Source organism: Zalophus californianus, chromosome 1 (genome assembly GCF_009762305.2).
Source record: "Zalophus californianus isolate mZalCal1 chromosome 1, mZalCal1.pri.v2, whole genome shotgun sequence".
NCBI lineage: Eukaryota > Metazoa > Chordata > Mammalia > Carnivora > Otariidae > Zalophus > Zalophus californianus.
Genome location: NC_045595.1, coordinates 13358611 through 13386607, shown reverse-complemented (window position 1 = coordinate 13386607; position 27997 = coordinate 13358611). Strand labels below are relative to the sequence as shown.

Here is a 27997-nt window from a genome sequence, read left to right as displayed (position 1 = left end):
TTAAGGATATTACATCTTCCCCACCCATCCATCTTCCCTTCCTCTCCTCTCTGGCGCCGTGAATTTCCTGGAGCAAGAAAAGGCTTATTTATTTTATTAGAAAATAAAGTTTATTCAAAGAACATTAAAAGTCCAAGGGCCTGCATGGGAATTGGCTTGAGCAAAAGGGAATCTCCGGCTCAGCCAGGCTGGGTGTGGGGCTCCTCTCCACGGAGCGGGGCCCCGAGGGAGGCCAGGGTGGGATCCCAGGGTCCGGCAGGAAGGCAGGGATCAGTCAGCGAGCACCAGGACACAGTGCAGAGCTGGGGGCCTCTGCAGGCTCAGCAGCTCACCAGGTACATCCCTGTGGGGGTGGCGCCGTGAACGGGGAGGAAGGGAGGGCTGTCCCTTGCCCGACCCTGGGATCTCCCAATCCGCCCCCAAACACCCCTGTAACTCACTGTTCCCACTGCCCCATGGGCCCCAACAGCCCCTTGCGGCAGCAGGAGAATGGGGTGGGGGCAGTGTGGCCGTGCGGCTTCTGGCTCCCTGCCTTGGGTCCTCGCAAGGATGCCCTACAGGGGCCCTTCGACCTCCCACTGCGGCCCTGACTGACCCTCCCCACTTGCGCCCACCATCCTGGGCCTCCAGGGTCCAACCCCCACCAACCTTTCCAAACACACCCCAGATGCCCCTGCCCCCCCCCCCCCGGCACCCCGGCAGAAGCAGGGGGTGGGGCTCAGGGCCTGGCATGGTCCTGGCCTCAGGGGTGGGCAGCGGCAGGGTCGGGGGGGGGGGGGGAGGAGAGTACCTGTGGCAAACCTCCTTTTTATAAGCGACATGCGGTAGCCACTGCCCACCAACTCCAGGTCCACGCCCGACAGAGTGGTCCCCTCACTGGTGAACTGAGCAGCCACAGGGCTGGGTGTGCTGGAGCCTGAGCATGGCTCCCAGCTGGCAGATAGGTGGCCAGAGCCTGGGGAGGCCTGGGGTCAGCCGTGCCCCAGCCTCGGCCCCCATCCTGTTGGGACCTGGGCTCTTCCCAAGCCCTTAGATCTGTGACCTCTATCTGTCTCTTCTGACCTCCTCTTGTGCCCCTGCACCCTTTTCCTTTGGCCCCTCAGGGCTATGTGTAAATTGCAAAGGAGTCCTGCCTCAGGGCCTTTGTACTTGCTATGGCTGCCCCCCCCCGCCCCGCCCCCAGGTCCTCTCCCACAGCTTTGTCAAAGCCCTTTTAAGCTTTCCTCCCTGTCTATACTTCTCCCCAGCACATCCCCAATTCTCCCCCATTTTAAACAAGCCCCTCCCACCCGAACCCCCTGCGATCTCATGCACAACCCTAACTCACCCCCTGCTTCAGACACATCTGGCAGCTTCCAAAGGAGGCGCTTCTCCTCCAGATTCCTGATATCAAGAAAAGCTTGGTCAGGTCTCTCCCAGAGAGGACATTGGGAGCCGAGGGTCCCAGCTCGGTCACCTCTCAGCTCCATGACCCCAGCAAGCCAGGTCCTCTCCCATGCCTCAGTTTCCCCATCTGTAAAATGGACGTGGGGTATGGAGCAGCTGGCCCCTGAGCACCCCACAGCCTTTGCAGCATTTTTAGTCCTTCAAGTCTGGCTTCTTCATGGCAGGTTCTACCTTTTGTACAAAACAAAGGCAACATTGTGAGGTGACTAAGAGCCCAGGGCAGAGAGTGGGCAGCTGGGTTCAAATCCTGGTGTGACGGCCGATAAGTGACTTAGCCTCGCTCTGCCCCCGTCCGCCCTCCACAAAGGGGAATGATGGCGGTCCACACCTCAAGGGATTGCTAGAAGCCCTGAGCCAGTCCATGTATATAGAGCACGTGGACCACGCCCGACACACAGGAAGCTCTTGGTGTCCGATATTATTGTTGCTAATAACGTCACCCTTAGCTCTAAGCAAGGGATGCTCATGCTGAATGGTCGGACCTATGGTGGACCCTTTAGCTGCTGCATCAAGGAGAGGTCTGGGAGGGCTCTAGGGTCACCGCCGAGCCTCCTTTGGCCTCCCGCACGCCCTCACCAGGTGGCGGCGGGCTGTGGGCGGATGTTGGTCACAGGCTCCCCCACAGGCAGTAGGATCTGGACGTCGGTGAGTGGTGTGGGCACAGCCGTGGCGCCGGGCCGGTAGCTGTATTCCACCGAGACCTGAGTGAGGGTCGCCCCGCACCGCCAGTGGGCGCTCAGCTGTAGGGGCACAGACTGGGGACCCGGGCGGGAGAACTAGGAGGAGCGAGAACAGGAGAGGGGACACAGCTTAGGCCACCCTTCCTGCCACACCACACACTATTCAACACCCCCCCGCCCCCGTCCCAGACCCTGCCCCGCAGTCTCTCAGACCCGACTCAGCACTGCCTATAACCGCCCCACAGAGCCTCTTCTTCCTCAGAGATCGTTTCGATCAGTCTGTGTGACACCACCGTTTCCAGCAGAGGGCAAGAGAGTGCCTCATTCTGACAGAGTTGCGGCCAGGGCGCCGGCACAGGCTCCTGGGATGGGGCCTCTCCTAATTTACACAATGGTGCCACCTGCCCCCCAACTGCCTACCCCCCACCCAGCTCACTCTGCTCTCTTTATCCCTGGCCTTCACGTCCGTGGCCTGCTCACCCTGCCCAGCCCCAAGCCCTTCCCCGCACCCTCTGCCCTGTGTCCCCCCCCCCCCCCCCCCGCCCGGCCCACCTGGTACCGCAGCAGCACTAGATTGTAGTAGGAGGCGGCCGGATTCTGCTCTGCCTGGCGCTGCAGGGCCTCGGTCAGAGCCGCCATGTTGAGCCAGAAGTCTTTGGTCTCAGGGTCGCTCTGGGAGGGGTCACTACAGAGACCAGGAATAATCACCCCAAACCTTGGGAGACACCTTCCCAAGGCCCTCAGCGTCCAACCTACCCCAAGGGCTTCCTGCAGAGGCAGATTCCCTGGCTCCCCTCGGGCCCAGTCAAGCATGGGCCCCCGGAGGTGGGGGGGTGTGGGGGGACACGGAGAAGAAAAGAACAATGGGGAACAGTGAGGTCCGGAAGGGAGAGTGATTTGCCCAGGGCCGCAGAGCAAATTCCAGGAGGCAGAGCCCGAATTCACAGGCGGGGAGCTCCTGGACCCCACCAGCCTCTGGGACCCCCTGCCTCTGATCCCCCACCCGTCCTCCAGTACCTGAAGAGCAGGTCGGCATTGGGCTGGAAGTGCTCAATGGCGGACGTGTGCACGAGGCGGAAGCTGAGGACAGGTGGGGGCGGGGTCCCACTGAACACACGCACGATGCCAGCCGGGAAGGTCATGGTCAGCTCCCCAGTTACTCGAGCCAGGCAGCTGGGGTGGGGGCGGTGAGGAGACTGGGTGTTGGCTCGGGGCTCTCCCGGCCCCACTGCAGCTTGCGGCTCCCCAAGTCCCTCAGAAGAAGCGAGGCCCTGACTGTGCCCAGCGTCCTCCCTCCCAACGTCAGCTCCCTGTGTCCTTGCCTGGACAGCAATCCAGGCACCAGGAAGAAACCACACTGGGCTGAGGGAGGCAGGAACGTCCCCCTCCCTAGCTCTCTTTACCCCTAGGCCACCAGGAAGCTCGAAGCAAGACATTCAGTTATGGAACTGTCCTCACCTTGGGTTTCGGGCCTAATAGTCTCCCATTTGTGGTTTGATCTTAAGGTCTTCCCTGCTGGGCACTGCCCCCAGATTATTCCTGGCCCCTCAACTCCTCCTTCACCCAGTCTTCCAAGGGCCTGGCGTCTGGTCCCGCTCCCTTCGGTGTGAGGCCCAGAGCAGCCTCAGAAGAGCTGCTAACCTGTGGCCACAACGAGGCCTCCCCCTTGCTCTAACACCCTCCGTGGTTCCCACTGCCCTCAGGACAGGGGCCTGGTTGCTTGGCTCAGAGATCGAGGCCCTTCCACAGTAAAGCAGATCAAGGAACACACCTGAAGGCTGTTTCTCCTGAAACCTAGACCCAGAGGCCCCAAGAGAGTCCTGTTTGTCCCTGACCTCGTTGGCACTGTCCCCCCATCACTGCGTACCTGGGGCTGTGGCCTCGAAAGTAGGCGTGGACATATTCGGTGAAGGCGGTAGCTACAGGCAGGGCATCCTGGGAGCCCAGGACCACAGGGCTGGGTCCCCGGGAGACTCCTGGGGGGGGGGGGGGCGGGAGGGAATGGGGACAGACCGAGTGGGCACAGGTCCCAGACTCCAGAACCCACTTTCTGCCAACGCCTCACTCAGCCACCCAACCCGGGGCCAGAGAGGGTGAGCGCGAGGCCCAGAGAGGGGCCCGGGGCCTCCCCACACCATACCATGTGCCGTCTGTGATGGGAAGCCGGGCCGGTCCGAAAGGGTGCTGGCGGTGGAGGAGCCCAGCGGGGAGGGACTCAGAGACCGGGACTGCGGAGGGAGACAGGCCAGGCTCTGACGGCCCAGGAGCAGCACCCTGACGCTGCCCGCCCCCCAGCAGAGGCGCCCCCCAGCCCCGCTCCTGCCGCGTCCCGTCACCCTACCAGGTCGCCGTTGCTGCGCGCGAGGGGGCAGGACACCTTCCTGGTGCGGGCTCTCCGGGGGGGCGCTGCCAGGCCGTCTCTGGCTGCAGGGTCAGCAGGCCCGGGCATCGGGTCTGGGGAGGGAGGGAGACAGCTGCACAGCCGGGATGCTGCCACGGGCCTCTCGGCCCCCCCCCGCCCCCGCCCAGAGAAGGAACTTCCCCCCAAAACTGGGAGTCGGGCTTATTTGGGGGAGACCCCCTGGGTCTGAAGTCTCGGGGCTGCAGAGAAAGTGCCGGACAGGACTGCAGAGGCTATCCACAGCCCTGAGCCTCCCAGACACTGGACTGATGGCCCAGTAAGGGGTTACTGGGGATACGTGAGCAAGGGCTGGATGTTCCGGATGCTCGGGAGGCAGGCATGGCTCCAGGGGTGAGGGGTGGGGGGACTGGCAGAGGATTTTTATCCAACATCAGTGATTCTGTGACCTTCATCCTCTCCGAGTATGAGTATGATGTAGCCTCCGGCTCTGGCCTGCGTCTGAGTCTCACCCGCGAAGGTCACTAATCACTGCCTAACACTCAGGTGCCCTGTCTGCTCCATCTACAGCTGCCTGCTCACCCCCCGCCTACACCCCAGGTGTGCTCCCCTCTACCCCAGGGCTTCTCAACAGCACTGCTGACACCGGGGGCCCGAGCAATCTCTGGGGCGGGGGTCGTCCTGTGCACTGTGGGGTGCTGACCAGCATCCCTGGCCTCCACCAGCCAGGTGTCTGTAGCACCCATCCCTCTAGTGGTGACAAGCTAAGATCAGCGGTGACATTGCCAAGTGTCCCCTAGGGGGCAGAACCGGCCTGGTGGAGAACCCCAGTTCTATAGGGAAGCTCAGACAACCCCACCTGACTAGTCTCCACACATGCTCGACACTCACATCCCTGGCAACTCCCTTGATCCAGCTCCAAACAGGCTCTTTCTCTAATCAAGGATGGTGCCAAGCCCCCCTGTCGCCACTGCTGGGGACCTCATGGCGTCACAGCCCTCTGATTCAGGCCCCCTCCCCCACTGGCCTCTTCCTCCCAACCTGCAGCCCTGTCCCAGCTCACCCTGGGCCCTCCCCTCTCCCAGGCGGCCTCACCTCCTGCTTCACGCAGCTGCCCATGGGGTGCTCCAATCTGGCCTCCCCCGCAAACTCAGGGTCCACTGGCCACCTGACATCTAAAGGCCCAGTCTCAACATGCCCCCACTCCAGCTACTTCCGTCCCATATTCCCTGCCCCTTCTGGCCCTCCCTGGAAGAATGCCCAGCTGCCCTCCTGCGCTCCACCCCGACCCCTCTGCTCTCTCCCAATGTGTCTGCGTGCCCGCTTCTCCCCACTGTTACCCCATCACCCCTTCCCCAGACTCACTCACCTCACCTCCCTGGTCTCCAGCTCCCACCCCCAGGTGGACAGAGGGCGCCCATAATCTGAGTCACGTGCCGCCCTTGCTTTGCTCACAGCCCTCCCCCCGCCGTGGCTCAGGCCTGGCTAGGGTAAAACTCACATCATTCCCAGAGACTACCAGGCCCTGCTCGGACCCATCTCCCTCCTCTCCCTCCTTTTCCTTGTCATCACTCTGTTTCAGCTTCACCCGCCTCCCAGCGGTTCCTCAGAGGGCCTTGTCAGCTACCACCCCAGGGCCTTTGTACAGGATGTGCTCTAGGCTGGAAAGACCCTGCCCCCCATGTCCAAACGGCTCTTTCCTCACCTCCATCAACTCTTAGCTCAGAGGTCACCTCCTCAGGGAGGTTCCAACCTTCTGAACCCTCACCAGGCACCTGACACCTCCACCTTGTTAAATATCCATTTCATTATTGTCCCTGCAAGGGTGAGGGTTCTGGGCTGTGTCCCCAGCACCCCATTCAGGCCCTGGCCACAGTAGGTGCTCAGTCTTCCCCACCCAGGGCTCTGATAACTCTGACTCCTGGACTCACCTCCTCCAGCCACAGCCTCCAGCCCCCAGGGACCCGGGGATGGGGCGAGGGGCTGTGGCGAGTCCGACGCTGGCAGGGGCCGTGTCCCCCTCGACTCGGAGGCCGGCGCCCTATAGCTAGGTGGGCTCTGTGGGGTGCCCGGGCGGGGGACCCAGGAATCCGGGGAGGGGCCAGGCGCCACGTGGGATGGCGAGTCCAGGCCGGAGTCCTCCACATTCTCGGGCGACGAGGAGGAGAAAGGTGAGGGGCTGGAGGTGAAGCCGAGGCTGCTGGAGCCTGGAGGGGGGGCGGGGTGTGTGTGTGTGTGCCAGCTTCAGACCCCGCCCACATGGAGGCCCCATCCTTCCTCCTGCGGGCCACGCCCACTCAAAGCCTCGCCCACCCATCAGGCCACGCCCTCTGGTCGCTTCCATCTCCGCGGAAGCTCCGCCCACCCACCCACTGTCACCTACTCTACTACAGGGGCCTCGCCCACTCACGCTGCGGCCCCGCCCACCACCCCATTGACCAGTGACCCACACAGGACCCCCAAATGCTCCCTCCAGCCTGGCCCACCCTCCCACCTACCCTTGCAATGGCCCCACCCAGCCTCCTGCTAGCCAAGCCTGTGCCCCTGAAGCCCCCTACCGCCATCACCTGTAAAGTCTTCGTGGTCAAAGGCCGACTCTAGGGGTGGCCCGAAGAGGTTCTTGGAGAACTGCTCATCTGACTGCAGCTTCTCTGCACAGCTGTGGACGAAGTGTACAGGAGGGATGGCTTCTATCGTTCCTATGCCTCCTCCCTCCTCAGGGCCTTTGCACTGGCTGGTCTTGGTCCTGAGCTCTCATTTTCCCCGGCTCTCCCTGAGGCCACATCCTGCTCTCTTCAAGTCTCAACTCAAAGTCCCCCACCCCCACCCCCACCCCAGAGCAGCCTCCACCTTCTCAACTGAAGCTGCCCACTGGCATCTTCCCCCACATTGCCTGCTTTGTTTCTTCATGGCACCTGGAAGTATGGAACATGCTCTAACTTATTTGCTGTTCCTAAAATCTGAGCCACTAGAATGCAAATTTGAGAAGGAAGACCTGTCTTGGTCATCCGTCTCTGAACTCAGAATAGCACGAGTACACAGCAGGTGCTCAATAAATGTTCATTGAATGAATGACTAAGTGATTCCTCAAAAACAGCATGCCCTCAGCTCCCTGCCAGGCTGAGAGAAGGGGGATGGAAAGAGGAGTTGGGGGCGGCCCCCACCCCCCACTCAATGTTGGCCGGATGTCCCACCGCGGTAGGACCTACCTGCTGGCTCTTGGGGCAGATCGAGGCCTCTGTGGTTTCCCAGCAGCGTCCCCTACAAGAGATGCACCTCCCTGAGCCTTCCTGTCACCCTGCCTACCATTCCCCTCCCCCCCCACCCCCCAGCCACAGAACAAGAGACTAAGGCTTAGGGCGATCCAGCCAGTTGCCCGAGGTGACCAGCAAGTCGGGCAGAGAGGGATTTGAGCCTGAGCCAACCTGTCTCCAGGTTTTGGCTTCTTTCCCGGCTCGGCTCCTTCCTTCAGCTCTCATTTAATTCTCCTAATACCCCATTTTATAGAAGAGACTGAGGGTCAGAGTGGATAAGCAGCCTGTCGCAAGTCACACAGCAGAGCTGGGATTCAAACCCACACTCACACTCCAGGCCCAGCCTCCCCTCCACGTGCTCCTCCCCAAACTGAAGACCCCTTAACAGGCTGCTCACGTGCAGAATGGCGTTTCATGGTGCCCTGTGGACAAAGTGGGTGGCATCAGGCCGGGTGCATCCCGCCAGCCCCTCCCCCCCGCTCCCCCCCAGAATACCCCTCCTACGCCTCACCCCTGGGGCAGGAGGAAGGATGAGGCTGCCAGCTGTGGCCCTGAGTTGGGCAGCAGCCACCTCGGGGCTGCAGGCGGGGGCCCGGGCAGGGGCAGGCTTGATATGCACATAGAACTTGCGGGGCTCCTCATCATCGAAGTCCGAGTCACTGGAGGAAAAGCGGGAGGGCTCCGCCGTGCGTGCGTCACAGTCAAGGGGCCAAGCGGATCCCAGCATGGGGGTCTCCCTCGGCTCAGCCCTCAAATCCGCCCCTTCCCGCTCACACCTTTCGAGGCCCTACACGAGCCCATCTCTCCCCACTTGCCATCCTGGCCTTGCCACTCTTTTTGCTCCAAGTCTTTGCATGAGCATGCCCAGCCCTCACTAGCAAACTCTCATTCAGATGCTAAACCCCAACGCTGGTGTGCCCTCCTCCAGGAAGCCCTCCGGGCTCCTCCTCGCTCCCTCTTGCTCGGCCCTGACACCACAGGGCAGGTGTCTTTATTTGAATCTGCTCTGTCTACACCGCAAGCTCCCTGCAGAATGGACACAGAGAGGGTCGCTATTAGTGGAGGGATCACTGGGGGCAAAGCTTTGTCCTTGCTGTGCCAACAGTTGCCCCCAGGGGGCACCAGGAGGATATTGTTCTGGGTTGCATCAGGCCGGACAGTGAAACCTTCTTCATCCACCTCTGGACACGTCTAGGGGGACAAGCAGTGAGTCAGGCTCCCCGCTACTAAACCTCCCCCTCTCCCCCTGCCACGCCCCCTCCCACCTCTGGGCCCTGACTCAGACCTAAAAACAGCCCCCAACGGCAATAATAGTATTGCCTGCCTTGAGGTGGTGAGACTGACGGGCAAACTGAGGCTAAGTAGGGACATCAGTCCCTCCCACGTGGCCCACAGGAATTTGCAGCTGAGATGAGACTGAGCCCCTTGAGCTCCAGGCTTGGCTTCCAGGCTTAGGGGCCGAGGTGGGATTGAACCCCTCCCGCTTGCAGCCCGGCCCAGCCCCTCCCGTGGTACTCACCCCTGAATCGGGCTCCAGGGAATCTCTGGGGGTGGAGAAAGAGATGCTCATGTCTGCTCTCCCACCTCATCTGCACGCCCCCAACCCCCAACAATGGACATGGCACCTGGGGGTGGCCCCTGGGCTGCGATGTTGTCCTGAGCTAGTCCCCTGGGTGATGGGGCCCAGGGGTTTGCCTGGGGCTGGGGGCCGTGAGTCTGGACTTAGCTGAGCTCAGGGTGTTCTCAAACAGCATGGCAGGGGAGGAAGGAGCCCTGGAGCTAGTCTGAAGGGCTGGCTTGAAAAGGTAGGGAATGTAGGGGCTAGCCTCGGCAGGGAAATGATAGGGCTAGCCTTGGCAAAGGAAGAATTTTGGGCTAGGTTGGGCAGTGGGAATACTGAGCTAGCCTGGGAGAGAGGTTCTCCTGGGCTAGCCTGGAAGAGGAATTCTCAGCAGGGAACTTCTGGGAGAGGACAGCCTGGGAAAGGGGGAAGGATCCCGGGCTAGCCTAGGCCAGGCCTGGGCAGGGGGTGCGTCCTCACACAGCTGCAGGTGGCTCCCGCTCCCGCCGGCTCAGTCCCGGGAGGCGAAAGGCCTTGGCTCCCCGCAAACGTTTCATTGCTGAGAACAGATGGGGGGGTGCAGCTGAGCCCTGGGGGTGCCCCCTTCCCCTTCAGATCTGCCTCGCTCATCCCCACCGTCCAGCCTGGGCATCCAGGCCCAGACGTACTTGCCTTCCTGCAGGGCAGCCGCACTGTACGCCTCAAAGTCCAAAGGCCCTGAGATAGAAGAGAGTGAGAACCTCAGCCTGGCTGGGAGACCGGGCCTGGGAAGGAGAGCAGTACGCCCTTGGACTCACAATGGCACCTGGGTCTGAGTTCAAGGCCAGTGAGGGTCCAGTGCACAAGCCGAGATGCTAAACAAGCCCCAGAGATGGTCATGAGGGGGATGGGCCAGGGGTTCTTGTCCCCTCTTGGGATGGACTGGAGGGGGTGATGCCTGAGTTACTTTTTTTACTTCCAGCATTTCTCACAGGTACTTGAGTGGGTCAGGGGTTGGACCATGAGTCTGTGCGGTAGGCTGAACCTCAAGTACCAAGATGACGAGCGGGGACTCTCTTCAAAGGTGATGGGGAACCATGGAGGGTATATGAGCAGGAGCAGGGTATGACAGATCCGTGGCCAGTTTAGAGCAAGAGTGGGGCCATACACCAGAAGATATGGCCTGAGCCAGGGCTGAGTTATAGAGACAGGAGGGATTAAGGACAGTTGTTAGTGGTTGACTTGGGGACATAAACTGTATACCAGCATTTATTGAATATCTACTGTATGCTAGGCACACACTTTGCCCTTTACCTGCATCAAATTACTGAACATTCATAACTTCATCAGGTGGGGATTATCATCATCCCCACTTTAGAGATGAAGAAATTGAGACTCACAGAAGTCAAGACAAACATCCAAGGTCACACAGCAAGCAATGAAGAAAAGACCCAGACTCAGATCTGACCCCAAAAGTTTTGTTCTCAACCCTTCCCCAACCCCTCATCTGGACATTTTTTTCAAATTGGTCCTTTGCTCAACAATCCTCAATGGCTCCCTTAGGCCCTCAGGGTAAAGTATGAAGAGTTGGGTCTGGCCTTCAAGGCCTCTCTAGTATCTGGTTGTAAGAGATTTACATATAAGATGGGGCACCAGGGGACCCCAGGCTGGCTGAGTTGGAAGAGAACATGACTCTTGATCTTGGGGTCATGAGTTGGAGTCCCACATTGGGTGTAGAGATTACTTAAATATACTTAAAAACAAAAAACAAAAAACAAAAACGATGGGACAGCAAATCCCTTTCCCGTGTGGGCTGCGGAATTAGATTTGTCATCAGCCCATTTTTCTCATGAGGACACCAAGGTGCAGGAAGGTTCAGTGCCCTGCCTCTTGAGTATCGTCCTTTTTTTTCTTCTTCTAAGATTTAATTTATTTATTTGACACAGAGAGAGAGAGAGGGAAAACAAGCAGGGGAGCAGCATAGGGAGAGGGAGAAGCAGGCTCCCCACCGAGCAGGGAGCCCACCACGGGGCTCAATCCCAGGACCCCCAGCATCATGACCTGAGCCGAAGGCAGACACTTAACCGACTGAGCCACCCAGGCGCCCTGAGTCTTGTTCTTTCTCCGCAGCTGCGGCCCCTGAGTCTGACCCCCACAGATGTCCCAACTCACCAGGCTTCTCCCGGCCTGTGCCCTTGCTCTCTGCAAACTTTCTCAGGAGCATCTCCACACTGACGTTCTCTATGTTCTGCTTAAACTCCTCATGTACCTGGACCAGGTGAATGAAGTGTGTAAGTGGGCACAGCCAGGGCCCCTTGCCTGGAACCCTTTGCTTTGCTTCCCACCCCTGGCGCCACTCACCTGCCCAATCTGCACATGGGTGTCTTCCACCGAGTGGGCATAGGAGCCTAGCAGTGCCTTCATGTGCCGCAGGTGGCTCTCCTCCATGGCTTGGAAGCGCTGAGCCGGGAAGCGAGAGGAAAATGGGAAGATGGAGGTCACAAGGAGTGGCCAGGTGATCCAGCCTGACCAATCAGAGTATTCTAGCCCCCTGGCCTCAGTGACTGGTGTGGGGAAGACCCAAGGAGCGTCTTCCCTGGGACTTTTGCTAAAACTATGGGAAATGAGACACTTTTATACCCTGAGTCAATGAACTGGTGGGATTCATATGGGGCTCCTGGTGACCAAATTTGCTGGACACACACACACACACACACACACACACACACACACACACACACACACAGGAGGGCATCTCTACTTGAGAGTGAAGCCCCCAGGGAGAAAAACAGACTCAAAAAGCAGAGAGGCACAACTTCCTGCCAACATTTGAGTACCTGGATCCAGCCATGCCTGAAACTCTCCCCTCAAACTTTTCAGTTTCCTGAGCCTATAAATCAATCTTCCTTGTCAATTTGAATGAAGGTTTCTTTTTTTTTTTTTTAAAGATTGTATTTATTTGAGAGAGAGAGAGAGACAGCTAGAGAGGGAACACAAGCAGAGGGAGTGGGAGAGGGAGAAGCAGGCCCCCCACCGAGCGGGGAGCCCAATGCGGGGCTCGATCCCAGGACCCCCGGGATCATGACCCAAACCGAAGGCAGACGCTTAACCGACTGAGCCACCCAGGCGCCCCTGAATGAAGGTTTCTATCATTTGCAACTTTCTATCACTTGCAAAGTCAGGAAAAAAATCTGATTCCTAATCCTGAGATTCCAATCTGCTTTTTTATACATTTGGGTAGACAGAGTCCCAGAGAAGTACAGTGTCTCATAAAGAGGTTACATAGCTGGTGAAGAATGGAGGCTGGAGCAGAACCCAGGTCTTTCAGCCACCATGAGCTGTTAGTAGACTCTTGGCTTCTAAATCCTGCCTTGCCCTGTTCAAAATCCTTGTCAGTAATAATAGAAATAGGGGCGCCTGGGTCACTTGGTCAGTTCAGCAGCAGATTCTTGAGTTCGGCTCAGGTCATGATCTCAGGGATGTGAGATCGAGCCTTGCGTCAGGCTCTGCACTGAGTGTGGAGGTGGCTTGAGATTCTTTCCCTCCCTCTCCCTTTGCCCCTCCCTGCCTCAAATAAATAAATAAATAAATCTTTAAATAATAATACTGTCTAGAGTGGTTTCTATGCACCTGGCACTAGCCTGAAAACTTCCCATGTAGGGACTCATTTAATCTTCACAAAAACTCTACGAGGCAGGTACTAACTCTGTTCCCATTTTGAGGCACAAAAAGGCTTTGGCTTTTGAAATAATAATGCCAACAACAATCCCAATAGCTAACTGGCTCTAGAATCCCATGGCTTGTGATTCTAAGGCTCTTGGGAGTCGAGGGTTTCAGAGATTCTGGACTTCTGAGGCCTGTAGATCCTGGGCCAAGGACTGTGTGGGTCTCCAAGGTCCCAATGCCTGGTTCTTACCAGAGCTGAGTCCAGCATCTTCTGCTCAAAGTCAGCGCGGGCTGAGTTGTACTTCTCCACCAAGCGACGCAGGTTCTCTGCCGCCTTCTTTGTCTTCGTCTCTGCCTATGAGGCACAGGGAGGGGATGGGGGCGGGAGGGGACACACAGGGCATTTCTTCCCCCGGGGGCTCATCTTCCAGCAGGTAGACTCCTTGGGGCACCCAGGGTGTGATGACCACGGAAGGTTTGATGACCAGTGCTCTGGGATATGTTTTCATACTCCCATCAGGCAGTCCTGCTGCCCCTCGGTGCATTGCTTGGACCTGTGAGGGCTCACGGCAGCTGGGGCCCTATGACTGGGGGCCCACCTTGTCCATCTCCTTCTGGCTGGTGCTCTCCCTCCGCAGCCGCTCCTGGTCCATGCAGCGGTTCAGGTAGTTCTCGCGGGACTTGGGCAGGAGCTGGCTGACACCTGCGAGGACCTGCACAGCGTCCAGGGTGCCCACGGCTTCCTCTTTACACTGCAGGGGTGGGGAAGGGGGAGTGTGGGTAGCATGTGAAGCCCCCGCCCGGGTGCAGGACCCGAGCAGATCGCAGGGGCACAACGTGAAATTCCCAGCTTCCCAAACACTCTGTGGGGTTCCTGGTCCCATGGAGTACCTTTTATGAGTATTCTATTAATTTCAAAAATTTTAACTTTTTAAAGAGGGAATATTTACACAGGGTTCCTATTGTAAGAAGTTTTAAGGGGGAAGCTCAGGAAAAAAACCTCCCACTGTCTGATCCCCAGCCTCCCAGGCCTCTGCCTCGGAGTTGATAGGTCTCCAGAAATAATCGGCACATAGACCAGCAAATGTGTTTGTTCTAGCCCATTTTTTTAAATGACAAATAGGCACAATCTCTGTTTAACTCACAGCTTTTTCGGGTTAATAATCTATTCCCAAAATTATTCTGTATCAACCCACAGAAAACTTCCTTGTCCCCCAGTTTTTTAAGTAGGCTTCACATTGGGCACCCCCCCTTGTCCCCCAGTTTAAAAAAATCATGGTGGGGCGCCAGGGTGGCTCAGTCAATTAAGCATCTGACTCTTAATTTTGGTTCAGGTCATGATCTCAGGGTTGTAAGATCGAGTCCCATGTGGGGCTCTGCACTGGGTGTGAGCCTGCTTAAAATGCTCTCTCACCTTCTGCCCCTCCAAGCCCCTCTCCCTCTCTTCAAAAAACAAAAACAAAACCAAAACAACTCTTGGTAAAACACACATAACAGAAAATCTACCACCTTAGCCATTTTTTTTTTTAAATAGGCTCCACGCCTAGCATGGAGCCCAATGTGGGGCTCGAACTCATGACCCTGAGATCAAGACCTGAGCTGAGATCAAGAGTCAGATGTACAAATGACTGAGCCACCCAGGTACCCCCTTTGTCCCCAAGTTTAAAAAAAAAAAACATGGTAAAACACACATAACAGAAAATCTACCATCTTAGCCTTTTTTTTTTTAAATAGGCTCCACGCCCAGTGTGGAGCCCAACATGGGGCTCAAATCTTGACCCTGAGATCAAGACCTGAGCTGAGATCAAGAGTCGGATGCGTAACTGACTGAGCCACCCAGGCGCCCCTACCATCTTAGCCATTTTTAAGTGTACAGTATTAACTACTAACAACTCCCTTTTTATTTTTATTTTTTTTAAAGATTTTTTTTATTTGAGAGAGAGAAAGAGAACGAGCAGGGGGAGGGGCAGAGGGAGAAGCAGACTCCCCGCTGAGCAGGGAGCCCGATGCGGGACTCGATCCTAGGACCCTGGGATCATGACCTGAGCTGAAGGTAGACGCTTAACCGACTGAGCCACCCAGGCGCCCCCAACTCCCTTTTTAAACAGGAGTGGGTTAGGTCTGGGGCCAATAAAACTTTATTTATTGGCACTGAAATCCAAAGGTCATAATTATCACCTGTCATGAAATCTTCTTTTGATCCCTGCCCCCCCCCCAGTTTAAAAATGTAAAAACCATTCTTAGCTCTCAGGCTCTACAACACCAGTCTGGATTTGGTCCATAGCCCATAGTTTGCAGAGCCCTGGTCCAGAGTTCTGAGTCCGAAACTGGCCAGTGCTCAGGTCTATGGGAGTCTGGGTTTGGTGTTGTGGAACTGACAGAATTCTCAGAGGTACACGCCAGGAGTGGGGGGTTCAAAAGCCCCAGAAATTCTGGGATCTTTCCAGCCACTGCCATCCCCCCTCCGCCTGGCTGTGTAGTGCCCACCAGCACACACCTTTTTGTGCATCTTGAGCTGCTCCTCGCCGTAGCGGAGCACGTCCTTGATGAGGTCCTGCAGCTTTCGTGTTAGCTCCAGGTGGCAGAGCGCCAGCTTGTCTGAGGAGACGCGGAAGACCTCCCAGAGCGGGGCGAAGGTCCTAGAAACAGGCCACACTCAGGGTCCAGCAGGCCCAACACCCCCCCCCCCGGGATCCCCTCAGACAGCAGGCACCTACTGTGTGCCGGGCCCTGCTAAGCACCTGCACCACAACTACAAGGCAGGCCTGGGACAGATGGGGAAACGGAGGCATAGGAGGCTCCACAGCTCACCCAAGGCCCCTTAGGAAATGAATATCAGAGCTGGAATTTAAACCCAGGCCCTGAGGCCCTAGAGTCCTCACTCTGGACTCCAGGCCCTAGCTGATACTCAAGGGCACCCAGGCCCTGCAGCCACGCCAGTCTCTTTGCTCTTCCTTGAACATACAGAATCTATGGTTGCCTCTGGGCCTTTGCACTGGCTGAGCTGCCTCCCAGCGTCTCCGACCCAGATACCCCTGTAGCTGGCGCCATCTCATTATTAAGGTCTCAGCTCATGGCAGCCATGCCAGAGGAAGCACCTGACCTCTCACGCTCTTATTTCATCCCCTTCCTAGAGCCTTCCACCCCGGGAAAGGGCTTTTGTTCATGTTTGCAGTTAACATCTGTTTTGCCACACACCGCACAGGTGACATGGCATGACCATGGCATGAAGGTGACTGGGGGCTTTATTTTGTCTTGATTGCTGCTGGGTCCCGAGTACCTAGAATGGTGCCCGGCACACGACAGGTACTCAGTAAATATGCATTGAATGAATGATTGAGGTAGTAAGTGAATGAATGAATTACATTCCTCGGTCCAATTAGCCGCTAAAGGAGGGGAGGGTGACTCCCTAGTCGACATATCACTTGTGTGAAGAGATGTCCACTAAGGGGAGGCTCTTGATACCCCAGGACCCTTCCGCCTTGGGGACCCCCCGCCTCTGCTCCAGCCCACTCACCCCACGGGGGTCCCATTGCTGGCCAGCTTGGAAAGTTTCGCCATCGCCTTTGAGTAGGTCTCCTCGATGGTGGCCCTGAGTAGAACAGAGGAAAGATGCAGAAGGTTCTGGGCATCCTTGGGAGACGCTCCATCCCCCTGGGCCTCAGTTTCCCCATCTCAATATCTGAGCAGTAGCTCTCAAGGAGGATGGTAGAGTCCCCAGGCCGGGAGAGGCATTTTGGAAAATCACGGGCGCAGGTAAGTAATATGTTTTAAAAACGAGAGTGGTAGGAACAGCCATAGTAGCACCGGCTCAAAAACAATTTGAGCACATACTATAAATGCTTTATACGCCTTGTCTCGTTTAATTGCAGGAGGCGAACTCCTATTTCCTTTCTCCCTCTGGACAGACACTGTTAAATGCCTACTTAATATCCACTCACATTTTCGCCCAGATTAACAGAACTTCGATTTTTGTTCGGGGCAGCAATGTGCCCAGTTACAACCGGCTACCCACGGAGGCATTTTGTGATAGAGGCACCCACAGGGCACCACAGGCAATCGCGGATGGACCCAGGAGCTTAAGGCCCTCAAAGTAAAGAATGCCCCTGTCCCGAACAGCTTGGACGGGTCTCGCTGCACAGCCACAGAGAAAAACCTGGTTATAATCTTTTGAACTCCGCTCAGATTTAACGGGCGTTCAGCTAGTGAACGGCTGGGCAGCAGAAGGCTGTCTTGCAATTTGAATTTGTTATGTTTTCTGGGATATGGATGTCAGAGCATTTACATGCCGAAACGCAGGTTACTTCATCATACATGTGTTTTATCATACTCAGTGCATGAGACTGAGTTTTCAAAATTCCCCTTGTAAGTAGGTCATATCATCATCTCTTCAGGAGGAGGCGTCAGAAACCTGGGAATGGGTGACAGGCGGGCATAGGGGCTGTGTTGAGAACCGCTGGTTTCGAGGACTTTCCAGCAGGTTGGGCGTGGCGGGGCCGTAGTGGGATGTGCCGGGGAGAGGTGGGGCGGAGCCAGGGCGGGGCCACGAGGTAGGGGAGGCTGCATGGACTGCGGGGCGTGGCCAGGGGTGGGCGGGGCGTGGGGACCTCACCTCTCCCGGATGAAGTCGGCCAGCTCCTTGGTGGAGATGGGCCCTTGCTTCACGCCGTGGTACAGAACCTCGAAGCCGTGGTTCTTCTCACCCTGCAGGGGATGGGGGCGGAGACTGAGTCAAGGGGTGGAGGAGACATTACGGTTGCCTAGCAACGGGGGCGTGGCCAGAGGAGCCAACCAGCAGAAGCCCAACCCCTTGGCAGCAGTGATTGCTTCAGGCCTGAGCCAATCAGCCTGTGGCCTATCCCCTAGGTCACAAGGATTGGTTCATGGGTCTTATGTTGGCCCAATCAGAGAGCAGCCTGGTTGGTTTTGTCCCATGGCTGAGGGGAAGATGTTCTCTTACGCCTGTTGTCTCTCTTTGTGTCTCCGTCTTCCTCTGTTTCTCTGTCTCTCTGCCTCTGTTTCTGCCTCATCAATCTCTTCCCCTGTTTTTCTGTCTGTGCCTTTCCATAATGAGTAATTATGTGGGCACGGGAGATATTGGAAGCGAAGTGGAAACCTTGAGATTTGGAAAGAAGCTGAACCTGACAGAGTCTGAATAAAAAGTGTGTTGAGTCGAGTTACTGGATCAAACCAAGCCTGAAAGCCCCATTTCCCTACAATGTTTCACCTTAGTGAGCCAATATAACCCCCTGTTGCTTAAGTCGCTGTTTTCTGTTCCCTTCAACATGGAAACACCCTCTCTGAGACCCCAGAGTACAGTCTGGGTCTGATGCCTCTCTCAGGACCCAGCAATGTCCAGTACAGGGTGGGGCCAAAAAGGGCATTTGAGTTTGTTGAATAAATGAACAAATGAGTTATTCTGCTGTTACCTGGAGCTGGTAGGAACAGTGCCTCTACTCGGGTGCCTCTTTCCTCCCAGTTCTGGGGTCACCATGGTGGGGGATGCCAGGGCTGTGCTGTGTGATCTGGGCAAGGCACTGTCCCTCTCTGAACTATTAGTGGCTCCTTGTTAAGATGGGACAGGGAAGTCATCCACCTTGTGTATGAGGATGAAGTAAACACCAAGGTGATCCACATCAGGGTTCCCCAAATCCCCAAAGGGAACCCTAGTTTTTTCTAATTCGTGGTATTAGTTAACATTTTGCATTGAGTTTGCTCGTTTTTTCTCCAAATACGTTCACTTAAAGAGGCAAATTTTACCATTATTCTAACTGGGAGCCCTGGACCCCATGCCATAATGAAAGGAATAGGAAAAAATAAGGCAATAACTGTTTTTATCCCAGCGAGATCCTGTGACATGTGAAGAGCATCATGTCCAAACACTGAGCTGTTGATCAAAAAGGGAAATCAGCTGGGGTCTGAGGAACTGGAGACATTTTAGCACCAAACTGGGCCTTGTGAGTAGGGCCGAAAGAAGAAGATTGTGGAGCGATCTGGCATTATTTAACTCCCAACACAAATCACTGAAGTGATCCCTCTGGAAGCAGGTCCTGCGTTAACAGTGGTTTCTTCAATCTCCTCCAACCTGGGGAGTTTACCCTCCCACTTACCTGGAAACCGGAAGGCTGAAGCCAGAAGTCACAACCAGATAACCCCTCTTGCTGCATAAATGGAGAAACTGAGGCCGAGACGGGCAGACCCAACACAGTCTGATGCTCAAATCTCCCAATGGTCGCTCCTCATTCTAGAATTGTTGATAGCTCCCTATTTCCCACCAGCTGCTTAAATGCAAAGCCCTTAGCTCAAAATTGTCTTTCCAACCTTATCCCCCAGCGTCCTCTTGGCCTCGCCAGTAAAATGGTAAGCGGTGCAAAGACACGCTCTGCCTTCCTACCACCGCACCTTTGCCTAGGCTGTTCCTGCAGCCCAGTCCCGGCTCAGCAGGCTGCATCTCTTTCCACCCATCCAAATCCTTCTACTTCTCAAGGATCATTTCCAGGCCCAACCCCTTCAGGAACCTTCTCAGACCCTCACTTCCCTGAATGTTCAACGTTGCTCCCTCCAGTTTCCCAGGAATATGTGTCAGAGCCTCCTTTTATGCACTGGGTCACTCTGAGCTGGTGACTTCACCTCTCTGGGCCTCAGTCTCCTCATCTGACAAATGGGGACAATGGCAGCACCCACCTCCCAAGGGTCTTGGTGAGATGGGGCTGGGACAGTGCTGAACACAGGGCTTCCTGCGCAGTGGTGAGGGCTCAGCAAACAGGCCCAGCAGTCCCTGCCTGCCCCACCCAGGGGATCCTGGGGTAAGGCTGCACCAGGCACTGCCACCCAGGCCAGCATCTGGGGCTGACTTGGAGCCAACCACTGGACCGTTTCCCAGACCTGGCAAGGCCCCCAGTAGTATTTGCCTCTCTCTGGCTGTGCTGGCAGTGAGGGTCCTAGGAGGGACTGTCTTGGGCCTGTGTCTCTTATCAGAACCTCTGGACTCCAGTCTCGCCCCTATGCCAACCCCAGAGGGATCTTTCTAACACAGCTTGATCGTATCCCTCTCCTGCTCATACTTTGCCCATGGCTCCCCAGTGCCCTCGATGCCTCCAGGCTGCCTTGGCCCAGCGGGACTCGGGCATCCCTATCCGGCTTGATCTCCCCTAACTGGAGCCTCCTTCAGGCCAGCCAGGGCACCAGTGCCACCCAACTAAGAGCCACCGATACAAACAATTGATTAAAAGAAACATTGCCAGTGACAGACATCCCAGGGTACTCCCTGAGACCTAGAGAGGCAGGAATTTCATCCCCTTTCCCAGATGGGAAAACTGAGGCTTGCCGACACAAAATCACTTGCCTGAGGGCTCCCAGCAGAGCCCAAATCAAATACTGAACTCAAAACCCTTATCCACTCTGTACCAGGCTATCTTTGGGTGGGGAGTGTCTCGGGGGTGGCTTCTATTTTCTCTCTGCTGATGTGAATTTTCTGCAGCAAGCTTGCATGCCTCATGCAATTAAAAAAAATTTAAAATAAATGTAGGTGCCTCATGCCATTAAACAGACTTTTAAAATAAATGTAGGTGCTGTTGTCAGGGTTCCAAAACGTGGGCAATGACTGATCATTGAACAGTTAACCCCCTTACATAGAGGCACCAAAAGGGGCTCAGAGAGGAGCAGCCCCTTGCTGGGGTCACATAGCCATTCAGAGACAAATCCAGGGAATCTGACCCTTGGGCAGAAGGTAGAGGTCAGGCCCCATCCCCCCTCTGCCCTCTCCCCACACCCCCTCCCTGCAGGTGGCAAGGGGGTGAGGCCCCTTTAAGAAAACAAGTGGCAGTAAGAGGAGCCCCAGCTGGGGAGGGAGAATGGGAGGGAACGGGCCTGTTGCCAGGGGCAACCAGTTGCCTAGCAACAGGCTTCCTCTCAGCAAGCTCAGGGCCCTACTGGGGAAGGGGCTTTCAGCCCTGGTCCTTCCTGGACTCTTCTGTTCATACATCTTCTGTGGCTCCCCATTAGCATGTGCCTGTAAGAGACGTCTTGTGCCCTCAACTGGTCACCCGTGTCACACTTCTGGGCTTTCCGCTCAGGCTGTTCCCCCTGCCTGGAATGCCCTTCTTACATCTTAGAAAATCTCAGCCCTCAAAGCCCACAGGGAACATGGCTCCATGTCCTGACCTCTCCTCTGGCTGCCCCCAAGGCTGGGCCCAGCCCTGACCCTGAAGGGCTGAAGATTTCTGGCTGGCTCTATGTCTCCCAGATTGTGAGCTCCTTGAGGTCAGAACCAGGATGAAGCCTCCTGGAGGCCTCAGCCCCTTCCACAGTTGGTTGGGTGTGGAGTGGTGGTGGCAGGGAGGGAGGGAGGGAATGAATGAATGAAAATAAATTTGTCTCAGCCCTCTTGGGTCACAGTATGTGGTCCCCAACCCGGAAGGCAGAAGGGTGAGGGTGCCACTACGGGCCAAGTCAAGAAACCCCCCAACTCTCCAGGATCGGAAAGATGTGGAAATTCCCTGGCTGAAATGACCCTGGATCCTGGAAGTTCAGTCTGGCCCCGGGTTCGAGCCCCGACGCTGCATTTTCTCACCAGGCAATTTGAGATAAAAGAATCCTACTCTGGGCCTTAGATCTCCTTGTTGTTCAAGCTGTGACTTGCCCATGGTCACAAAGCCCATGAAGTCGGAGGGTGTAGATTCAAAGCCCAGCCTGACTCCTCCCACTTTAACTTCTATGAGTCACCCGCAGACCCTCCACCTATCCAAGGCTCTGCCCATAAGCCGCCAAGTCCCCCCATCTCCATAAAAGGCCCCACAGCCCTTCCAGGAGTCCGCATCAAAATAAAAGTGGGTCTTACCCAAAAATGTTCCCCAAAATACGACATCCTGATGCCCTCTGTGGAGACCCCTGCAGGCTCCTGTTTAGTGCCTGTCCAAAGAGAGAAGCAAATCTGAGCTGTAAAGCCATGGCCAGCTTGGGCCTAAGGAGGGGAAATTCCAATTGTCCTCCCCGTGGAGGAGGAAGAGAGAGGATGGAGGAACCAAAAGCGTGGGAGCATGCCAGGGCCCCTGAGATGATTCATCCCCAGGCCTGGCCCCCAAGTAGCCCCCGTTCTAGGGGGCCAGATCTGGATATAGATGCCCCAAGTCCTGTGGGGTCAGAGCTGGACTGGAGAGAGGGATAGGGACTGGGGAGCCTAGTCTAGAGGAAGGGGCATGGGAGTTGGGGCTTTCAAGCACAAATAAGAGTTCACTGGGGGGGGCAGGGTACTGGATGAGCTCCAGCCTAAGCAGAAAATCTCAGGGCCATTTCACAGATGGGAAAACCGAGGTTCCCCCACCCCCATAGAGGGGAAGCCACTTGCCAAGGTCACAGAGCCAGGAAATGACAGTAGATTTGCACCCTGGGCCAGCTGAATCAAGACCTAAGCACTCAGCTCCACGCTGGGCAGCTCCTGTGGGAAAGGGTCTGCTGAGAGATGGACACTGGGACTGTGATCGGCCACATGGGGGTCGGGGTCCCTGAAGTGTCCCCAAGGATCCCTTGGGGTCTCCCAAATCCCTCTACAACAGTTCCCACCCCATGCACACTCCTGGAATGGAGAGCTCACCCCTCACCACGATGACCCAGTTGGCAGTGGTGTCCCCATGAGTCCCAACCCTGACTCCCAGAAGCCAGTGGTCACCTGGTGTCTCAGTCACTAGCCAGCTCTGTGCCTCAGTTTCCCCATCTGAAAAACAAGAAGGAATGCCTAGAAGGGGTCTTGCTGGGGGAGTCCAGGCCTCCCTGCAGAAGGGGCTGGGCCAAGCCGCCTGGCAAGGGAGGGACACTTGGTGTCCTTGGCACGTTCTCGAGGCTGGTCTTGTCACAGGAGCCCGCAGGCCTCATCCATAATTCATGACCCCTCGGGCAGCTCAGCAGCAGCTGGGAGCCCAAGAGGCACAGGGGCAGCTGGGACAGGGCTTCTGACCACAAATGGGAAAGCTCCTCGGGCCTCACAAGGAAAGGACCAAGCAAGGACCTCGGACAAGGCTGCCTTCATTGAGCCTCAGTTTACCTAATCTTGAAAGTGAATTTAATTTGAACCATTATCCTCTGGCCCCAGGTTCCCTGACTTCTGTAAGTTACCCAGCAGCCACCATGTGCCCATGTAGCAAGGACAATGCCAGGGACTGTGAGATTATTCAGTCCTGAGTCTGGTCCCTGAGGAGCCCCCGGTCTAGGGGTATAGAGCTGGATGCAGACACAGCAGTCCTGCAGGCTCAGGGCTGGGCCAAATGGAAGAAGTGACTGTGGGAGCCTTGACAGAAGGAGGCGGCGTGGGAGTTGGGGGGTTGAAGCATGAATAGGAGTTCACCAGGCAAAAAAATTATTCGATTCCACAAATACTCCCAATGACCACCCTGTACTGGGTAATGCCGGGGCCCCTAAGAAAACTGTCACTGGCGCTGTCCCTGAGGAAACCCAGTCTGGAGTGGGGGCGGGGGGCATGCTGGGCTGACATCCCAAGGGGGAAAAGCCCTCAATTCCCATCTCATGTCTTCATTTCTGGCCAGGATTTAGGCCCTGAGAATCTCCAAATCCCTTAGAGCTGTGCTGACTGATAAGGGAACGACTAATCTCATGTGGTGCTTTAATTTTAAACTAAGTAAAATTAAATACCATTAACCCCCCAGCTCCTCAGTTGGGCCAACCTTGCCCCAGGGCTCAGTAGCCACAGGGGGCTGGTGGCCGCCATATTGGACAGCACAGGTAGAGAAAGTTCTGCTATAAGATGCTTCTTAGAGGATCTGAGGAGCCACTGGGCCCAAGTTCCCCAGAAACCGAGGATCTCACTACTGTTTTCACAACAATGGTTAGATGGCCCCTCCCCCCACAATATACCGAAGGCCAGTATGTGAGTCTCGCTGTACCCAACCCCCCAGCAGGTACCGGCTCATTCAACCTTCACAGCCACACGATGGGGCCCAGTCCCACCTTTACAGATGAGGAAACTGAGGCACAGAGAAGTAACTCACTGTCCCGGGGTCACTGTGATTTTGTCCCTGGCATGTCTGCCAAAGAACTCCTGTTTGGAACCACCACATGTGGTTCTGGGTCTCCAGGTCCCCTCTACTGCCCCACCACTCAGAACTGTAATGGAGCGCAGGGGGGGCAGAGTGAGGGTCCCCCCCCCACCCCCCGCAGGTTCCTGCCCGGCCCAGGAAATGACACCTGCTTCTTCTCTCGGAAACCCTAGGCCAGGCGGCGGGGGGGGGGGGGGGGGGGGGGGCCCTTCTGTTCCTGAGAGGGGTGAGGAAGGGCAACGGGGGCCTCCAGACAGGGTTCGAACTCACCGGACAGGGCAGCGAGTGGGGCTGGGGACCCTGACAGACACGGTGGGCACCAGGAGATGGCCACGCGGCTCCTGCCGCTTCCGTCAGCACCAACCAAGCAGAGGCCTGTGTGCGAGGGGGACAGGAAGCTCACCCTGCCCCGCCTACCGCCCAACTGCCACCTCACCTCCCCCACCAGGCCAGCACCCCTGGGACTTCCCTGGAACAGGGCCGGCCATGGATGGGTAAACTGAGGCACCTGAACCTGGGGCTCCCAGCCTGGGGCTGTTATTACCCAGCAAATAATAATCATGACCACAATGGTGAAATAATAGCAGGCCCCACATTGCATCTGTCCCAGGCTAAGCTCTTCCACATCTCACCACCCCGGGGTGGGCTAATGATTCCTGCTTCACAGAGGGGGAACCAAGGCTCAGAGAGGAGAGCGTACAGGCTCATGTCTGTACAGCCGAGACTCAAACCCAGGGCCGCATGAAAACTTTCATGGGCCCCTTCCTTTAATTAAAAAAAGAAGAAGAAGAAGAAGAAGAATTTAAACTATATGTTACAAATTGCATTGGCACAGAGATGACTATATTAATATTATGTATTAAAATGTATTCCTTAACCCCCAAAGCTCATCTTTTTCCCTTCTGATTTTGAAAGAAGTTAAAACCTCTTCATGGGCCTCCATGGGAAAGTATTGCGTCCAAGACACAGAAGTCTCTGTATCTGATGGAGAAAATGGCTTTGCTCGAACCCAGGGCTCTTGCTCGAACCTCCAGAGCACCAGGGCAGAGCACAAAGACGGACAGGGACTTGCCCAAGGTCACACAGCAGGCTGTCAGCTGACCAGGATGCCCGCCATCCTCTGGCTGCCCAAAGCAGAGAAGAGTCCTCCAGGGGGTGCCTGACACCAGCCCCAGGCGCCGCTGCGTGGAGATCCTGCTTCCCCGGCACCAAATCCCAAAAACCTACAGCTCTGCACTGGGTGGAGCGTGTGAGCAGGCCCAGGAGCTAACAGAACAGGACAGGCTGGAGTCAGCAAAGAAGGCAGCGCTCACTGGCTCTAAGCCACCTGTCCAGAGCCCCTGACCTCGTGCTGTGACCTTGGGCCCACCCTGACCTCGGTGCCTCCAGGGTCCCAGGGAACAGTCCCTGACATTGTGCTCCCCCCAGACTCCAGTTTGTGCACAGTGCGGCCAGTTTGAGACTTTTCTCCTTCCCAGTGACTAGCCAGCCTCTTGGCCGTGCTGTTTCAATGACCTGTCCTGTCATGAGCCTCCTCCCTTCTAGGCCCAGCCACCAGGGACCTTTACACAATCTGGCTTGATTCTCACAGTGGCGCTTCGAGGCAGTGTCTCATCTTGGCCATCACCCCAATGGGGAAACTGAGGCACGTGCCCCATGTCACCCAGCGACCAGGCTGTCAAGCTCAGGAATTTTTTGGTCCTCCCCCACTAGTCTCCTCCCTCTTTGTCATCTATTTGGCAAACACTTATTGAGCACCAACTGTGTACCTAACTGCCGGGCTCTAGAGGTCCAGCTGGCAAACCTGGCAGACTCCTCTCTCTCCTCCCTGCTCCTGGTCAGCTGTGACCCCATTTATGATCACTAATATTGTAATTAGTATTATAATGACCATGTCTGCATTTACAGGGCTCCCATCTTCCCACGTCTCCTCTGATCTTCTGAGGGGGATCCAGCCCATTCCATAGAAGAATACACCAAGGCCCTGGGGGCAAAGCCACACACGGGGAGAATCAGTTTGAACGTGGGGGTGTTGGACGACTCCCAGCCCCGAGCTCACCCCTGTGCCCACCGCAGTCAGGGGACAGGCTGGCCTGGTGGCTTCTACCTCCTCCTACCCGCGACCCCACCCAGGAACTGGCTCGTCCCTGGCGTGGGTGACAATATATGGGTCAGGGTGTGGTCCCATCGTGTGCCAGGCACTGGCAGTCCCACCAGTAAGACCAGGGTGGTGGAGCCCCCATTCCAACCATTGCAGCTTGGTAATGTGTTTTACTGTCTGGGAGAATAGCCTTTCCAGCAAGGCCAGAGTGACCACGAATCCATTTTGCAGTGCAGTAAACTGAGGCTCGGAGGCCAGCGAGTCATGTCAGGTGGTCTCCAAACCCACTGCCCTCTCACCCCCAAACCACTGACATCTTAAGCGAAGGGGCGGGAGTTATCGTTTGGCATATGATGGGGTGTGTGGGTTTCAGAGTCTGTAGAATTCGGCTTCTGAAGCCCTCATCCCCATTTTCAAAGGACAAAACCAAGGCTCACAGAGGTGCTGTCACCTGCCCAAGGTCACCAGGGAGGCAGGTCCATCAAAGCGGCCTCCTGGTCCCCACTGCGGCTGGGGCAGGCAACTCCCAGATTCGAGGCAGATGGAGGGGCCGCCCACCCCACAGCCCTCCTCCGCACCCCACTCGCAGTCAGCCTCCGGCAAGATCCTAATTTACCTCGATTTATTTTAATCCCCGAGAACAGATGCTGCTGCCCACCCCCCACTGAGGCAGGGACCACCCCCAAGTCCATGCTCCAGGCCCTTTCAGGCCTGGCCTGGCCAGTCCCTGCTAGGCAAGGGGCCCCACACTGGCCCCCTCCCCAGAATTCCCACTTTGGGGGTCCCTGCTGAGGATGCCGGTGAAACGCCCCCCACCTCATCCTTGCGGTAGGAGACTTGGATAGAGCAGTCTACAGGAGGGGCCCGGGGGCCCCCAGCTTCCTCCTCCAGGCCTATCAGGGTACACAGTGGAGAAAAAGGGAAGGGGGTTCTTCCATCTCGGTCCTCAGGGGTCTGCAGACCAGAGCTGGGAAGAGGGAAATTGAGAGTGGTCTTCACTTCGGTTGTCCTGGGTCCCAGGCTGGAGGGAGAGCGGCACCCCCATCTTTGCAGCTCTGGAACCTACACCCAGATCCAGGCTTAGAATAAAGGGATTTGGGGAGGGGTCTCACGTCATAGCCACCCTCCTGCACGCTCCGGTTCTAGGCCAGAAGACGGGGGACTTGGAGAGGGGTCCCTATCTCCCTCCATAGACCCCCGAGGATGGCCACGGAGAGGCGGGGGGGGGGGGGCCCACCGCGCAGCCCCCGACCCCAGTTAGCCATCCCTCATGCCCGGCCGCGCCTTTGCCCCCAGTGGCCTCCGGGGCTACTGGGCGCGGTGCGCACGAGGCGCTGCGCGGGCCAGGGGATTCGGGGGGTCCCGGGGACAGCACTCACCTCCGGAGCTCTGGCCGAGCCCCGCGCCCGCCGCCACCTGCGGCTCGGTCTCTGACACCCGAGCCCGCCCCGCCCCTACCTCCGCGGCTGCAGCGCGGCAGCCGCCTGGCTCCGCCTCCGGGGCGTGGCGTTGAGAGTCCCCACCCACAAGACGGCTCCCGGAGTCGGGGGCGGGCTTGGAGTCCGCGCGGCCCGCCATTGGGCCATTTAGGCGGCCAGCTCCGTCAGTCCCGCGAGCTGATTGGCTGATCCAGAGACGAGCTCCTTTTTTATTACCCCCCTTCCACCACCCGCAATGTATTTGCATAAGTTAAAGCAACAGGCTCCTCTCGCGCTACCTGAGACCCAAGGGGTGGGGGCAGGGGTGATCACAGTTTATTGAGGTCCCACCGTGTGCCAGGCACTGAACTGGGCTCATGTGCTGTCCCCCACAAACTTGTGGGCGGGACGTTATTGAATCCCATTTTACAGCTGGAGAAACAGACTCTGCGAAGACAAGAACTTGCCAGGAGGCCACACAGCAA

General features: G+C 56.8%; 1 protein-coding gene across 2 annotated transcripts; it reads right to left on the bottom strand.

Moving 5' to 3' along the window:
* Positions 1-102: 102 nt before the first annotated feature.
* On the bottom strand, positions 103-27521 carry FCHO1 (FCH and mu domain containing endocytic adaptor 1). Of its 2 annotated transcripts, XM_027587817.1 has the most exons (30): positions 27474-27521; positions 24264-24368; positions 22538-22657; positions 22292-22381; positions 21785-21855; positions 17558-17649; positions 16463-16537; positions 15443-15584; positions 13545-13697; positions 13196-13300; positions 11641-11739; positions 11452-11548; positions 9973-10017; positions 9781-9859; positions 9259-9283; positions 8873-8930; positions 8251-8429; positions 8137-8161; positions 7695-7746; positions 7053-7144; positions 6417-6692; positions 4468-4580; positions 4267-4354; positions 3994-4102; positions 3144-3299; positions 2679-2811; positions 2023-2222; positions 1328-1383; positions 791-955; positions 103-343 (listed from the first exon to the last, which is right to left on the bottom strand). In XM_027587817.1, the coding sequence occupies exons 5-30, from the start codon at positions 21809-21811 to the stop codon at positions 321-323; spliced, it is 2664 nt and encodes an 887-aa protein (XP_027443618.1). In that variant the 5' UTR covers positions 21812-21855; positions 22292-22381; positions 22538-22657; positions 24264-24368; positions 27474-27521; the 3' UTR covers positions 103-320. The 2 variants fall into 2 exon arrangements, with proteins under 2 accessions (XP_027443618.1, XP_027443620.1); XM_027587819.1 differs by lacking the exon at positions 6417-6692.
* Between the last annotated feature and the right edge of the window lie 476 nt (positions 27522-27997).

Coding starts and splice junctions, on each gene's coding strand:
- FCHO1 (XM_027587817.1), bottom strand. CDS start 21,811: ATGTCGTATTTTGGGGAACATTTTTGG. Junction 17,650..21,784: donor ATTTTGGGGAACATTTTTGG/GTAAGACCCACT, acceptor CATCCCCTGCAG/GGTGAGAAGAACCACGGCTT. Junction 9,860..9,972: donor TGCGGCTGCCCTGCAGGAAG/GCAAGTACGTCT, acceptor ATCTGTTCTCAG/CAATGAAACGTTTGCGGGGA.